The 17,955-nt window shown below is 40.5% G+C and overlaps 1 protein-coding gene across 1 annotated transcript in view; it reads left to right on the top strand.

Annotated features, from left to right (window-relative positions):
* The window catches only part of LOC139689361 (uncharacterized), a 29,793-nt gene extending 12,858 nt beyond the window's left edge, over positions 1-16,935 (top strand). Inside the window, exon 6 of the mRNA XM_071586442.1 lies at positions 13,034-16,935. Coding sequence (XP_071442543.1) covers positions 13,034-14,560 — 1,527 coding nt within the window. The 3' untranslated portion in view covers positions 14,561-16,935. The remainder of the gene's footprint in view (positions 1-13,033) is intronic.
* Positions 16,936-17,955: the final 1,020 nt, after the last annotated feature.

The following is a 17,955-nucleotide window of genomic DNA, read 5'->3' on the forward strand; positions in this document are numbered from 1 at the left end:
TGTCTGGTGCAATGTTACGCCTTATGCCCCTATTACTTTGACCGTGTTGGTTCAAAACATTTCCGAGATACATAAACTGTTCTACCTGCTCTAGTTCTTGCCCTCCTATTTTAATGATTAGCTTAGCCTTTTTCTTTCTAGAAAATCGCATAACCTTTGTTTTATTAAAATTGATTCTCATCCCATACCTATCGCACTGAATATCCAACCCAATCAGTAATGCTTGCAGCCCCTTGGCTGACTGACAAACTAAGGCTTGGTCATCAGCAAACCTAACTGATTTTACGAATTCCCAGCCCACTTTCATTAGTACCTCCAGTTCTTCCCATGCCTCTTGAACCATTTCCTCTGCATACAGGTGGAACAGCAACGCTGATAACGGGCAACCCCTGCCTTACACCTCTTCCTAACGCTGCCCATCCACAATCCCCTTTTCCTACCCGCACATGAGCAGTCTGAGACATGTACAGGTTGCGGATTAGCCTCCTTTCCCTCCAATCTATTCCTATTTTCCACAATATACTCATTAGTTTTTCCCAATTCACTCTATCAAATGCTTTTTCGAAATCTACGAAACAGGCAAATACCTCCTGGTTGTATTCTATATTCCTCCCAACTAATAAACTCATTATTACAATGGCATCATACGCACCTCTCCTTTTCCTAAACTCCAACTGATCATCCCCTAAGTAATCATTTGCCTTATTTTCTATCCTTTTGTTTCTGATCCTGAGAACAACTTTAGCTGCTTGGGATATCGAACTTATTGTCCTGTAGTCCTAACATGATGTAGCCTTAACCTTTTTTGCAAGAGGAGCTAACACTGATCTCACAAAGTCTTCTGGCCAGATTCCTTCCTCAAAAATATCACGAATCAGCCCATATAGCCTCTTCCTCCACCATTTTCCTAAACATTCCAATAGTTCCGCAGGGATGTTATCCACCCCCACAGCCTTATTTAGTCTCATCTCCCTGCCCTTTCTATCTCATTGTCTATTATGCCTGGAACTAAGCTATCTTCCTCTACGTCATTTTCTTTTTCAATGTCCAACTTTGTTGGTCTAAGTTCTTTACTGTACAGATCTTGTATATATTCCTTCCATCTCTCTTGGATCTTTCTTATGTAAATTATTATCTTACCCGCCTTATCTCTAACTGTTGGCATAGATCTCCCTTTATTACTTCCCGATAAAGATTTAACTTTGCTGTACAGCGCACCAATTTCACCCTTCCTCTGCAGACTTTCCATATCCTCGGACTGCGTCTTCCACCATGCTTCTTTTGCTTTATTTGTTGTGCCCTTAATTTATTTTTTAATTCTTTGTACTTCATTTTGCCTGACTCTGTATTTACATGCTTCCATTTTCTCCGCTCATCCATCTTAGTAATCATCTCATCCGTGATTCATGGTTTCCTAGTCCTTTTAGCGTTAATGGTTCCAATAGTGTCTTTTGCGGCTATAGACAACCCTTTCTTGATACTTTCCCATTTTTCCCAGACTGAAAATATGCTGTTGATGTGGAGAGGGGAAAGAGTTATGGGCGGGGAGGGGAGGTGTGGAGGGAATGCTGGGAGGGAAATTAAATATGGCGGTTAAGGGTGGGAATTTTGAAAGAACGGAAAGCTAATATGTAGGCGGATTCACGAGTTCTCACCTCTATGTCGGTGGCTGAATCAGGTAGGGATTCTAGGATGCTGAGGGCAAAACACTGATCGAATGAAAGGTTGTGGGAATTGGTGTGTGAAGGGATAGGAAGAGAAGAGAGTGAGGCAGAATTGCAGGAGTACCGGTGATTATTCATTCGGATGGATAAGGGGGTAATGCATTTGCCTATGTAAAAGGAAGTGCAATATTTGCATGATAAAAGATAAATAATATTTTTTGAGAGGCAATTAGCGTGGGAACGAGGTGAGGGGGCAATGAGGGGATGTAGGGAGAGGGGAGTAGGCATAATAAGAGGACAGGTTTTACATCGGGGGCGGTTGCAAGTAGGGAAATATTAGGAAATTTGTCGCGCGGGGGGGGGGGTTCCAATGGGTTGATGGATCTGAGAAAGTTTTTGAGATTGGCGGGTCGTCTGTATGCGATAGATGGGCATTGGGGTAGTAAGGATGAGGTCGCGTCATTGTCATGTAAAATTGGAAACAGTTCTTTAAGGAGGGTTTTCAGTCTGTGTGATCTGGGGAAATAGGTGGTGCAAAGGTTGAGTCCTGCGTCAGAATGTGGGCTTGTTATTGTGTAGTGTGTGTGGTCGGGTGGAACGGTGGATTTTATTTCGTAGTAACTTTTCTGGGTAACCGCGTTTGAGGAGTGCAAGGTGTAGATTGGCAAGGTATTTGTTGAGAGTGGCTGTGGTGTTGCAAATTCGGTTTCCGCGGATAGAGAGAGAGTTAGGAATCTAGCGTTGAGGATGACAGCTTGTGTGGTGTAGGTATTGCTGATGGTTAGTGGCTTTGATGTGTACTGAAGTAGTGAATTTGTTGTTTTGAAGTGAGATGTCTGTGTCAAGAAAGGTGATGGTGGAGTCTGAAATGGAAGAGGTGAATTTAACCGTGAAAGATGAATTTAAGGCGGATAAGAAGTTGTTGATAGAATCAGAGCCATGTGTCCAGAGAATAAAAATAGTCTATGTAGCGGACCCAGAAAAGAGGTTGAAAGGGTTTCTGTGACAGGAAAGTCTCTTCGAGATGGCCCATGAAGAGATTGGCGTATGATGGTGCCATCCTCGTTCCCATCGCTGTGCCTTTTGTCTGTAGGTAAAAACAATTTTGGAAATCGAATGCATTTTTAGTTAGGAAAAAAGTGGTGAGAAACTCGGTGTGGCTTGTGTATTTGGCGAGCTTATAGGTGTGACGGCGAAAATTTCGGATCCAAAACGGAATGGGATAACAGTGGTCCATGTTTAGGCAATTGAGAAGGTTGTGGAAAAGAAATAGGAAACGAAGGAAGACAGTGGTGAGGGAAAGGATAGCACATTCAAAATAGAGCAGAATCCGCGGCGCAAAACCTGGTGCTGGATCCCACGACGAACACAGAAGAGATAGGAACAGTAGCTAGGTAGCTTAATATAACTATTGTACGGAAAAACTCGTAACCGCCTCATATTAGTTGAGAGGAATATAGAATACAACCAGGAGGTGTTTGCCTGTTTCGTAGATTTCGAAAAAGCATTTGATAGAGTAAATTGGGAAAAACTAATGAGTATATTGCAGAAAATAGGAATAGATTGGAGGGAAAGGAGGCTAATCCGCAACCTGTACATGTCTCAGACTGCTCAGGTGCGAGTGGGAAACGGGGAGTCCGGATGGGCAGTGTTAGGAAGAGGTGTAAGGTAGGGTTGCCCATTATCACCGTTGCTGTTCAACCTGTATGCAGAGGAAATGATTAGAGAGGCATGGGAAGAACTCGAGGTAGGAATGAAAGTGGGCGGGGAATTCGTAAAATCAGTTAGGTTAGCTGATGACCAAGCTTTAGTTTGTCAGTCAGCTAAGGGGCTGCAAGCATTGCTGGGTGAATTGGAAATTCAGTGCGACAGGTATGGAATGAGAATCAATATTAATAAAACAAAGGTTATGCGATTTTCTAGAAAGAAAAAGGCTAAGCTTAACATTAAAATAGGAGGGGAAAAACTAGAGCAGGTAGAACATTTTACGTATCTCGGTAGTGTTTTGCACCAACATGGTCAAAGTAGTAAGGATGTAAGGAGAAGAATTGCGCTAGGCAAAGAGGCTTTCACAAGGAGGAGGGAGTTAATGACGGGGACGTTGAGTAAGGATGTTAAGAAAAGACTCGTAAAAACTTTGATATGGAGCGTAGCTATGTACGGCACGGAAACGTGGTCATTGAAGCAGGAGGATAGACGTAGACTGGAGGCTTTTGAAATATGGGTGTGGAGAAGGTGAAATGGACAGAGAAGAAAACAAATGAGGAAGTACTTGTTATGGTGGGCGAAGAGAGGGGTTTGTTGGGAGCAATCCTATGGAGGCAGGAAAAGTGGCTGAAGGGGATATTGACTGGCAGCAGGATGTTGAAGACTGTAATTGAGGGGAGAATGTTAGGCAAACAAGGAAAGGGAAGGAACAGGATAGGGGTGTTGGACGGGATGAAGGGAGGAAGAAAGTACTCAGAACTGAAGAGGGACCTGATGTAAAGTAGGATGTTTTGTTTTGCAAGGGGCCACATATTATTTAATTAGTATTTATGTCCATCCAAAAACCTACCTTAACCTGTAGATTACCTAATAATAATATTAATAATATATATATTCATTACTTCTATATCTTCAGATGAAGACGGATTGTTTCCGTCGAAATATCAAGAAATAACGTGTGAGTGTTCTTCTTTTTTTGTGTTTCTATATTGTATGTTACTGTGTATTGTACTATTCGGCACTTCCGTGTTACGTCTACGAAAGCATATATGTATATATATATATATATATATATTTATATATATATATATATATATATATATATATATTTATATATATATATATATATATATATATATATATATATATATATATATTTATATATATATATATATATATATATATATATATATATATATATATATATATATTTATATATATATATATATATATATATATATATATATATATATGTATATATATATATATATATATATATATATATATATAACGATTGTCCGGAAAAACTCATACGAGCGGCACAATAATGGGCTGACACAACATAACACAAATAGAAAAGAATAGACACATATAAAAGAACACTTACACGGTAAATTGTTCGAGCTTTCGGCCCTCTCAGGGGCCTTCTTCAAGAGAGACTGAAAATATGCTATGGATCAGGAGAGGGGAAATAGTTATGGGCGTGGAGGGGAGGTGTGGAGGGGAGGTGTGGAGGGAATGCTGGGAGGAAAATTAAATATGGTGGTTAAGGGTGGGAATTTTAAAGGAACGGAAGGATAGAATGTAGGCGGATTCACGAGTTCTCACCTCTATGTTGGTAGCTGAATCAGGTAGGGATTCTAGGATGCTGAGGGAAAAACACTGGTCGAATGAAAGGTTGTGGGAATTGGCGTGTGAAGGGATAGGAAGAGATGAGAGTGAGGCAGAATTACAGGAGTACCGGTGATTATTCATTCGGATGGATAAGGGGGTAATGCATTCACCTATGTAGAAGGAAGTGCAGTGTTTGCATGATAAAAGATAAATAATATTTTTTGAGAGGCAATTAGCGTGGGAACGAGGTGGGGGGGCTATGAGGGGACGTAGGACCCTTTACACGCCAATTCCCACAACCTTTCATTCGACCAGTGTTTTTCCCTCAGCATCCTAGAATCCCTACCTGATTCAGCTACCAACATAGAGGTGAGAACTCGTGAATCCGCCTACATTCTATCCTTCCGTTCCTTTAAAATTCCCACCCTTAACCGCCATATTTAATTTTCCTCCCAGCATTCCCTCCACACCTCCCCTCCACACCTCCCCTCCACGCCCATAACTCTTTCCCCTCTCCTGATCCATAGCATATTTTCAGTCTCTCTTGAAGAAGGCCCCTGAGAGGGCCGAAAGCTCGAACAATTTACCGTGTAAGTGTTCTTTTATATGTGTCTATTCTTTTCTATTTGTGTTATGTTGTGTCAGCCCATTATATATATATATATATATATGTATATATATATATATATATATATATATATATATTTATATATATATATATATATATATATATATATATATATATATATATATATATGTATATATATATATATATATATGTATGTATATATATATATATATATATATATATATATATATGTGTATATATATATATATATGTGTATATATATATATATATATATATGTGTGTATATATATATATATATATATATATGCCGGTCGAAATCTTCATCAATCTTCTCCTGTCCAAAACATCTAGTCCTTCTTTCCTTAAATCTCTAAACCCCAACACTAATCTCTCCCCGGCCGAATTAACTGAGTTAAAAAAACTCACACACAACCCCAACCTAGTCATCACTTCTGCCGATAAGGGTTCGACAGTTGTAATCCTAAACACTGCAGACTACCTTCAAGAATGCAACAGACTACTCTCCGACACTTCATCCTATCAAAATATTCCCGCTGACCCTAACCCCGCATTCCAAAAAGAAATTATCGCTTTCCTCTGAGACAACGGCCCTAAGGAGAATCTTTCCCCCAGTGACATCTCCCTCCTTTCCCCTTCCCAACCTCACACCCCTCACTTCTACATCCTCCCTAAGATCCACAAACCCAACAAACCAGGCCGCCCTATAGTCTCCTCTCGTAGCTCTCCTACCGAAAGAATTTCCGCCTTCGTGGACTACTATCTCCAACCTTTAGTTCACTCCCTACCCTCGTTTATAAAAGACACCTACCACTTCCTCAGATTGCTTCACTCAACTTCCCTCCCTCCTGATACCCATATTACTATGGCTACTATCGATGTCACCTCCCTATACATTTCCATTCCTCACCAAGAAGGCCTTTCTTCCCTACGTTACTTCCTCTCCAAACGCCCTACCCCTCAAATCCCCAGTACCGATTTTCTCATTGACCTTTCCGATTTCATTCTCACCCCCAACTCCTTTTCTTTTAACAATAACCATTACCTCCAGATAAAGGGCTGTGCCATGGGTAGCAGATTCAGCCCTTCATATGCAAACCTCCACCTTGGTGTCCTAGAAGAGAATTTCCTTTCAAACTATCCTCTGCAACCCCTCCTGTGGCTCCGATACATTGACGACATCTTTCTACTATGGCCACACAGCATAGTTTCCCTCAATTCCTTCATCTCCCAACTCAACGATTCCTCATCTCTGTCTTTCACCTCGACCATTTCATCCTCTCAGATTACCTTCCTCGATGTTAATATTACCCTCAGCAATAACAAATTCCTTACCTCTGTTCACACCAAACCCACTGATAAGCAGCAATACCTTCATTACAGCAGTTGTCAACCCTCCCATACCAAGCGCTCCCTCCCTTACTCCCTCTCTATCCGCGGTCACCGCATTTGCAACCATCCCGAATCCCTTAAGAAATACCTTAACAACCTTCACCACTCCCTCCTCCAACGAGGATACCCTGATTCCCTCCTCCATAAAAAAATACTTAAACATTCCTACACCCCCAAGCCTGCGTCAACCACAGACTCCCAGCCTCTCTCAATCTGTACTACCTACTTCCCAGGCATTCAGTCTCTCAAATTCATCCTCAAAGACCTATTCCCCATCCTCAAAAATCACAACACTTCCTCCAACCTTCTTCCCAAATGCCCCTCTGTCACCTTCAAACGTCCCGCCAACCTAGCAGATATCCTCAAATCCACCAGGCCGCTCTCAAAATCCCCTCACACCCCCAGAGCCATACCCACTCCATGTCATCGAGCAAGATGCAAAACCTGCCCTATTTTCACCACTCCACCCCACTCCATCCCACCATTTAACTCTCTCCCGCCCTTCCCCTATTCCTCTTGCACTTCCAAGAATGTAGTTTATCTTCTTACCTGTAAACTCTGCCCGTCATTTTACATAGGCCAATGTTCCACACCACTTAACATTAGGATTAATAACCACCGCGCCTCGTGCAATCCCTCCTCCCCGTCCGCGGGTCTCCCCATCCCTAAACATGCTTCCCATCATAATACCCCTTTCAACCTGTGCTACAATGTTTCCGTCCTGGCCTCCCTTCCCACATCCGATAACCCTATACAATTAAAAACACTTGAAATGGCATTCATTTACATCTGTATGGCCTATCAGCACCCGGGCCTCAATGTCGTTCACTGATGGGAGTGGCCTAAAATTGTTACTTTGTGGAAGCCCACCCTCACCCCTCCTTCGCCTCCCGTTCTCCCCTTCTCCTGGCCCCCTTCCCTTTCTCTCGCACCCCTCACCTCAACAACTCCAGCAGTCATTACTTCTATATCTTCAGAGGAAGACGGATTGTTTCCGTCGAAATATCAAGAAATAAAGTGTGAGTGTTCTTCTTTTTTTGTGTTTCTATATTGTGTGTTACTGTGTATTGTACTATTCCGCACTTCCGTGTTACGTCTACGAAAGCATATATGTATATATATATATATATATATATATATATATATATATATATATATATATATATATATATGTATATGTGTATATGTATATATATATATATATATATATATATATATATATATATATATGTAGAATGTTGGATGACCGACCCGAGGGGCCCAGGTTCGTTTCCCTGGTGAGGCACTCACTCTGGGCACCTGCGGCTCCACCCAAACTATGTGATTTTTCGAGTACCAGATCTTCCTGGGAAACCATAACCGGCACAGGAAAAGGAACTGTTCCCCCTACCCTGGTGTGTGAATTTCACACGCCGTCGGGCTTAGTATTGGGTGAGCTGTACCATCACCTACCAAACCGACCGAAGTCAACCTGAAGACGCCTCCAGGAGTGGGGGCGAAACAGTTGTCCATCAACTCACCTACGAGATGGAAATTCCCGAAAGAAGAATGAATTCAAAAAATAAAGAAATTTGAAAATGCATCCCCAAATTTTACTTTTTGAATTCTGCCTCTAAGAAAATTTTTTATCCATTTTTTTATCCTTAAAAGCAATGGTAACAAAACCACCTTTAACAATAATTTATCATGAGGCACTCGGTTGAGAGCTGCCGAAAAATCAATGACTACTGCATCCACATCGTTTCCTTCATCTATTGCATCGTCGATATATTGGCTAAATTCCAAAAGCTGCGTTTCACACAAGTAGCCCATTCTAAATCCAAGCTGGTGTTTGAATAGCCATCTATCTCTGGTCCACCATTCCTGAATGTAGTCAGCAAATCTTATTTCCATTATTTTGCAAATAACTTAGGTTATGCTTACCGGTCTGTAATTGTTGGCAATTGTGTTATCCCCTTTCTTGATAAATTGTGTAATTTTTGCTTTTTTCCAATCAATGGGCAAGGCATCATTATTTAAAGTTAATTTGAATAGATGAATCAGATGCAAAGCTATTGCTGTGTCACCCAGTTTTAGAATGTCAATTGAGATATTATCCGGTCCCACTGACTTATTTTTCCTCATCCTCCTTATTTTTTTCACAAAATAAGAATCCTCCATAATAATACCGTTTGTCGAGGGCAGTGAGTTATTCGGTGCTCTTGTACCCTGATGAAATTCTCTGTCATTTCTGAGCTATTTAGGCAAGCCATGTTTTCCTTTTCATTTTCTATTCCCCTAAAAACATCTGTACAGCTGGAGTTGAACATATTTGCTATTTCTACAGTGTCTGTTGTAATACAATTTTCCTTTGTTTTTAATATATTCACATGCTCCCTGTTGTCTTTCCTCGTTCTCATGTTTCTATAGAGTTTTATTGCATTGTCTTTCGTAATTGCATTGATAAGAAATTTTTCCTTTGCCTTCTTCTTTCCCCTATTTAGATTCTGCACCAAGGTACTGTAATATTGTAACATTTCTTTACTTTCATTCTATAATCTGTGTGCATTTCTTACGGCTCTCTTGAGTTTTTTTATGTTTTTGTTGTAGTACTCTGGATCGGTGTTCTGTTTCAAATGTTTCATTGGAACATACTTCTTTTGCCCTTTTGTCTTGGGTGTGATGTAATGGACCCATGTTTCATCCGTGGTTATGAAACGGTGCCAAAACTGCATGTTGCTTTGTTGCTGTGAAACTTTGCTAAACACTCAATTGAAACATCTTCACGATACTGGTTTTGCTCAAGTGTGAGCACCCATCTTGCACACCGCTTTCTTGTGTCCCAATTTTCAGTTCACATGCGATGTACTGCACTTTTTGAAATGCCTACTATGCCTGCTAGCTCGGGTACTTTCAGTCGACGATCATCCAGCATCTTTTTGTGAATTTTCTTCACCGTTTTTGGAGTCGTCACCTCATTTGGTCGACCAATTTGATGCTCATCTTGACAGCTCGTACAGCCTCGTTGAAACTCTGCCACGCACTATTGTACTGTTGTAAATGAGGGAGCAGGCTCACCCAGAGTAGAATTCAGTTCGGCTTTTATATTGGTTGGGCTGGAGCCTTTCAAATAAAAGTATTATATCAGGTAATGATGACCAATTTTCTCCATTTTCACAAATTCACTGAAAACGTTCACCATTGATGGCTGCCAATACTAAACAATGTGGCATCCACAAACTTGAAACATATGCTTTATAGATTGCGTACTTTTTAATACAGTGATATTTTTTTCAAACTATTACCGCCATCGATATGGGATTGTAGATTTTCGTGGCGTTCAGATGAAAGACTCCATTCTTGGGATGTCACCACGTAGGTTGTTTTTCTGACGACAGTTTTGCCCGTGTTTCAACAAACATCTTCAGGTCGAACGAGCGTCTTCCACCTGAAGGCGCTCGTTGAAACACGGGCAAAACTGTTGTCAGAAAAACAACCTACGTGGTGACATCCTGAGAATGGAGAGTTTTACTACCGCCATCTTTAAGTCAGGTCGGGTACCTCTGGGACCACCCACGTAGAGCAAGCGACTGATAGATAATTAGTAGAGAGGTTAAGCCAGAACTAAAGAACTTGGTCCCCTTTTAGGTCTTCCTCCTGGCAAGCAATCATAGGGAGAAAGAATTAGACAGGGAATGCAATTATTTAGAAGCAATGATTGTGGGTGTTCCAGGGAAGGAAACAATGTGGTGGTGAGCAAAAGGAGAGATGGTAGTGGGGCAGGGGTGTAGAAATGACGAAGGGGAGAAAGCAACAGAGTTCTGCAGGGGACAAGGGTTGATCAGAACTAACCTTGGTTCAAGCCTCACAATAGATGTAGGTATAAGTGAAAAATGCGTGGGGACCTGGAGAGATTTTAGTGAACCCATATTAGGGTAAGGTATAGATTTAGCTATTGCATGATTAACTTGTATAATTTCCAGGGGGCCAATATGGATTGAGATCTTAATTTAGTGTCATTGAAGTTTAGCATCAGATTTGAGTGAATAAAACGGAGATGATGGGTCAAAAAATGAATGTAGAAATATTATTAAGGATTAAGGTAAAAGAATACCAATAGGCAGTGATATACTTTATGGGGGAGGTCAGGGAGACAGGGCAACGTAAGAAAGACATGATCATGCCAAAAAAGGGATATTATGACCAAAACAGAACTTACATCACTACTAGAGATGAACATAGAATACCATCAGGATGTTTCAGGATCTGTTTCAAAGATTTTTAAAAGAAGTTTGATAGAGTAAATTGGATAAAATTAATGACTGTATTATAGAAAAAAGAAGTAGATTGGAGTGATAGGAAAGTTATCTGTAACCTGTAGATATCTCAAATTGCTCAGAATGTGAGTGATGGATGAAGACTCCAGATGGACAATCCAAGGAAGTGAAGTAAGATGTGGGTGTCCATTATTATTCATTATTTTCGACATATAGGAAATGGTCAAAGATGCAAGGGAAGAACTGGAAATAGGAATGAAATTTGGTAGGGAATCCATAAAATCAGTTAAGTGTGTGGATGATTAAGCTTTGGTATGTTTATGGTCGTTGCAAGCTTTGCTGAGGGTATTTGAAAGTCAGTGTGATGGGTATGTGTTGCGAACAAATGCAAACAAAACAAAGGATATGAGTTTTCAGTGAATGAGGAAACCTAAGTTAAATGTTGATACTGGAGGAAAAAAACATGAACCTACATTTCCTAATTTAATACACTAACACCAAATCAATATTAAATGCAACTTTTTGGGAAAAATTATTGAATAATGTTATTTTTATTTATTTAAATCAATATAATTTTTTAATGTTTCCAAGTATTCAATGATGTTTTACCATTAGCTGTCTAATTTCAAGCTTGTTAAAAATAGCATACAAATGCTATTTTTAGAGTTTAGATATATGTTTTGAGATACAAGTATGTTTATTCAGAATATTTTCCTAACTATTACCTTTGATCAAGAGTTGCATTAGGAAATTTTTAAATTACCTTTCATGAGTTCATTCCCATAGGCTATGGTCATCACTTCGCATGTACAATTATTTTATCTTGTATTTTGGGGTCTTTAGGCAAGGGAAGTATATACAACAAAAAAGTGCTATTCTAGATGATGGAACTTTACAAGCTTCCATGTGCGCCTAAGGGCAAGTGTTAAAATAGTGCACATTAATTATGTTATTATAAAGTTAACAGTTTAAGGCTTAACTTTGTGGAATTCCTTCATGATGTGGGTAAAAATAAGAGAAACTTTAAACTTCCACACACTTTTAATGTTCTACGACCATGGTTTCGATGCTGCACATCATCATCAGGTACAATATAACGAAATTTTTCCACTTATATAGTCAGGCGCCAAGAGGGGAGTAAGGTAGGGGAAGAAGGGGAGGGGGGGGTGGTTTAGTTGCAGCACTTATTAAAGGTGGGTTAAGGGAAGGTGAGGGTATGTATTGGACGGTTTCCGCCTCAAACGGTACAAAAGGGGGGGAGGTGTTTGCTTACACCGCGCCCCAGCAAAGGGTGCTACAAGCTTTCTATCGCTTATAAGTTATTCGTAGATTCCATAGCTCTTTCTGTGAGACAATCGCGAAGTCACGAAATCTCTCACGTGATCGTAATTCGTATCATACGAGGGCGATTCGAGAAGTAAGGTCTCCTATTTTTTATTCATGAAAAATCAAATTTATTCTCAACTTTGCGTACATCGGAGGAAAGGCTGAGCATTTAGCTATTTTTCTGCATAGTCGCCTTGACGATTAATCACTTTTTGCATCCTTGTGAGCAGCTTTTTAATACCGGCGTCGTACCCATCTCCCGCCACGTCGCGAAGCCGACATCCGCGGGGCCTCGGCGGGGCCCTGTTAGCGCGGGTCCAGGTGCCACCGCACCACTTGCCGCCCCGCAAAGGCTGGCAGTGCGTCCACTTCCGGCTCGCGTCCTCCCCTTGCCCGCCATTGGCAAGTGGTTCGAGTGGATTCGACGTCCTCTCTCTATCTTCCGCATTTTCATTTCTCACTTGCAGACCGGCGAGGAGCTCGGTTGGAGGCTCTCCTGCACCGAGAACCTCAGGCTCCACCTGGACGACCACGGGATGAGGCAGAGGCGCGGTCGTCCCCTGACCTACGCGCCCCCCACACGCCACCGGAGGGACCTGACTGGGACGTCGATGACCACCACGCAGCCCTCCTCCTCCCCGTCCCGTGAGCCACCCCTCCCCTCGCCCGTACCCACCCTAACGCCTCCGTCTCGCCCCCCGTCAGCCCTCGTCGTCGCGAACGCCACCACCTCCCAGTCCCCGGACCTGCCGTTCCCATCCTACCGGCCCACCCCGACTCATAACCTGACCGTCTCCCTGACGGTCGTCATATCCCCGGCCTCCTCGGATGAGAATGACACCACGGAGGGCATCCGGGAGTTCTCGAGGACCTCCCCGGATTCACAGCCCTCGGGTGAGGAACTCATCTCCATTACTAGCGTCTCTCAGGACGTCCCCTCGCTCCAGATGGAATCCGCGGACGCTCCGTCCAAGCCCGGCCCTCGGGCCATCAGCATCGACGTGCTCTACATAGAACCGACGGCGACCCAGCCGCCGGAGAGGCCCTCGTCAGTCCCGCTCTCCACGGCCCCGCTCACCGAGTCCTCCTCCCCAGAGTCGCCGCCGCCGAGCCTCCTTCCCCTCGCCGACGAGGAGGGCGGTGGATCCACGTGGCCACCCTCCAGCACCACGCAGTCCCTACAGGCGTCGCGGGTGATGGAGGCGGATCGGCCGCCCGCCTCCAGCCCCCCCTCTCCGACGACCGCGTCGCCGCCCCCTCTCGGCCGTCTCTCCCTGCCCCCCCGCACCTCGCCCCCGGTCCCGGAGAGGCAGCACATGTCCCTCTTGCCCACCACGAACGTCGAAGCTACCACCCACCAGCCTCCTGCCACTCCCTCGGCGGAACCCCCGGCATCCTCTACCGCCGATTCCTCCGCCCCGCACACTAGAGTGGACAAACTGAAGGGCTACACATCCCCCGGAGTCGAGGACGCATCGTCACCCACAGATTTAAAGATAACGCTGGTGGCGGTGGATAATCTGGGCTCAAGGGTGGGCATGGAGGTCAAGGATGGCATTCAAGGCAAGTCGCAGAATGACGTTTTGAAAGGAGGTGGTGATGACGAGGGAGGTTTCCAGTGGATCAAGATAGGGTCTGACAAGGATACATCGTATCAGGGAAGTCAGGAGAGTGTGATCCAGGCCACTGAACTTCAGAATAAAGAAGAGTCCACTTTGACGCTGGTCCCACTGCCTGATGGAACCACCATTGACCAAAGGTCAACCAATAGTGTCAGTACAAAAGAGGCCACGGCCGCCGGGCACGTGGAATTGGATGGGGAGTGGACTGAAGTGGGTACCTTGGATCCAGTTTCTGAGAGGTTTCTGGAAGAGCGAGAGGAAGTAGACAGTGACCTTTCTTCACCACCACCAAGACCAAATAGGAGCCGAAAGTTGACAAGACCCCAAGGTCGCTCATTCTACACTTACTTCCTAAGTCGAGTATTGGGTTGAGCAAGCTTTGCTGTTTGATTTTTCAGTGTGCACGGCCACACTTTGTCAAGGGAGAGAGGATTTTTGGGAACTTTTTGCACCTCTTATATGTAAAAAAAATGTACTAAACTCGAAAACCGTGATTAATTCATCCATGAAGAATCAATTATTCCCACACCATGCTCCCCCATTTTCTTTTAACAAAAGGCAATCGAGACCCAAGTGCAAATACTTTCATTATAACATTACTCTTTTACCTTGTTAAATGGAGAAGGATGATGAATGGTTGTTAATTACTCAGAAGTCTTGAATATATAATGATAAATTTAAGGAATGCGAGATTATTGGGAGTTTCCAGGTTTTCAGAAAGTTCAGTACCTGTCATATGCTAGTTACATTTTCAAGGGCTTGGAATATTTTCTTTAAAAGAAAAGTTTGAATAGACAAGAATATCTTCATCAAATTTAGAGGGTTCCTCTGAAATTTTATTTATTCTCATCAGTAAATTTAGTAATTTTCTTGGCCCACCAACAATTTCATGCAATATATTTATTCATATTTTTCCATACATTTCCATAATTGGTTTTTTTTGTAGCATTATTCAAATGTTGCCTATTTTCAAATTTCACAATCATTTGAATGCTTCTACAAAATGTTGAATCGGGTGTCATGTCATTTATTCTCAGAGATCATCCGTATTACTCAATTTAAGTCATTTCTAATGTTTAATCATTAATGTTTTAATCATAAGTTTCTAACAATGATTTTAATAGACGTTATCTATGTACTGTTTATGGTGGCTAATTTTGCTCTTAAGAGTAAAAAAACTCAGCCTTCTTCTTTATCAACATGTAAAAATATGGAAAATATTATAAACTTCTTTGCGTCAATGAACTGATAGTACTTAAATTGGCAAGTTGTGAAGAGTAAAATCATCCATATCTACATCATTATTAAGTAAAATGGTTTTCATTAATTTTTGTCTACTTGATAATTTTTTAACTTGGTTTTATTAATATACTCTTTGCCTATTGACTTTAAAATGGAGCAGTTCTTGTGTTACCACATAATTTACTCCCTCTTTATTTCCAGTTATGAGAATATAAAATTTGTTAAAATATGAAAGAATATATTGCACTTTTGTCCTTCAGACTTAAACTATAATAAATATATGTTCAAACCTTGGTGGGTGAAGACAAGGACATGCTGTTGTTAAATGCGAAAATAGTTTCACAGCATATTTGGAATTCATATTGTGTAGGTTTTCAATAGTTTTTGGTAGGTAAGCAATAATTCTTCTTCAGTTGCAAAATTGACAAATTCAGCATATCTAGCTCAACCCTGTTGATGGTCAAGAATACATTTTTCTATTGAATCATGTTTGATAAACAATTTTAATGTTAATTATGGCATCAGCTAATCAATGAGGGCTAAAAAACGCATATTCTGTCCCTTAAGATGAGGGACATAAAAGTCATAAAAGTTGTTGGCATGGGTAAGTACAGGGGCTCATCCCATCTCTTGGACTTACAATTTAATTGCATATATGCCTGGGGCAAAGGCAACCTTTCTCTTTTTCTTTGTGCTGGAAGGTTTAAGAACACAATTATTGAATCTAGAGGACTTATAATTGGACTTATCCATTGAAATTATTGAAATAGGAGTTACTTCAACAGAGGATCTCCAGGTTTTACAAAACGTTTTAACTTTTTATACAATAAAACTGCAGTGAGCGTTTCCCTACCATAGATTTAGAGTATGTCAATTTTGAATATTTATTGTTCATATATAGTAACCATTAAAGTCAACCATTCATGGGTAACATTTATAAAACAGAAATTCGGGCCGAGTTCTAACAGGAAAGTAAAGGTCACTAGTCACCAGTGCACTTGGATATTTTCTCAGCCATTTTCACTATATAACAAAAGTTGGTATAAATTGATTATATTTTTCAGAAAGGTTTTCCTGTCACTAATGCAAAAGTAAAACAATCTGATGATTGTAATATTGCAGGGATGTGATGAAGCATTTGTGTATCATGAATGGGTTCAGGTATCCCAGCCGAGCAGGTATAAGAAGGATATTTATTTTGATGGGCTGGTAAAGTTATTTATTGTCATGGAAGAACAATTTCAGAAAACCTTTCTGGGCCAGACTCATGTATTAAAAGAACAATTTCTTTCAATCAACTGCTGAAATAATACATAACACATGTCCTCTGCTCCTCCAAAATAGACCATAACATTTATGGCCAATCGTACTGAAAAATGTTAGAATTGAAAATTTTTGTGAACTATTCATTTCTACCATTTTCTTTTGAAGTCTTCTTAAGTCGTATTTATATTATATGATTTCAGTGTAATTTTTTTTTCTACCTTTAATTGATCAAACCTAGAGTGCTTGTTTTGTTTAATTTTTTTTAAGTTCTCTCATTAATAATTAAACATATTCAGCTTTTTTTTCCATGTGAAATATAAATTTCTTTGATGAGGCTGAAAAACTTTTAATGGTAGTTTATAAGCATTTAATGCCAAGCTGGAAATGAGATTACACAGTAGCTTGATAATTTCATCGTTGAAAGTGTGCTTCTAGATAGTGTAATATGATGTATACATTAGAAGCTCCCCTAATTGGGCATACAAGTTCAATTTATGTTTGAATTTTAATCTTAGAATATTTTCAAATTCCCCCTATTAATCTATTCATGAAATGTGATTAATATTTTACTTTATTTATCTCAGTGTCACTAGATAGACAAATAATTTGATAGCACTTTTAGATCCATTATAGTTTGATATTGTTGGGAATTACTATGCATAAAGGAAACCAGGAGAAGGGTAATATATAATAGAAAAAGAGACCGGTTTTTTTTCATTATAAAGATTATGATTGTTTACATAAGTAATTTATCCTGACATTTAAATACATTGTATATTCATCATCATGAATACTTGTTCAAGAGGTACTTACCTAAGTACGCATTGACAAAACATGACACACTTCCATGCAATTAAATTTATCAGATTAATTTACTCATAAGTTTTCGAGTCCATACGATGCAATTTTTATTTGAGGGTGTAAGAGATTTTTAATCCTCTATCTTTACCATGTGTTCCATCCAAATCATACTTGGAATTGAAAAATTATGGAATATTTAATTCATCTCACCGATTTTCTTCCATCTAGTCAATTAGAAAAGAAGTAGCTATGATCTTCAATGTGCCATTGAAAAGAAAATTCTAATTTGTAAATATTTTCTTTGTCATAAATCTATATATATGGACATTGTCAAAATATGAAATAAAAAATAATACTAAATGTTTTAATAAATATTATTGATTTAACTGTGCCCTTTGTAAACTATAATTATGGCTGTCAGTTATTGCACAAAGGTTTCATTTGTTCTTTCAGTATAA

This window comes from Hetaerina americana, unplaced genomic scaffold (genome assembly GCF_022747635.1).
Source record: "Hetaerina americana unplaced genomic scaffold, ioHetAmer1.1.p SCAF_220, whole genome shotgun sequence".
NCBI lineage: Eukaryota > Metazoa > Arthropoda > Insecta > Odonata > Calopterygidae > Hetaerina > Hetaerina americana.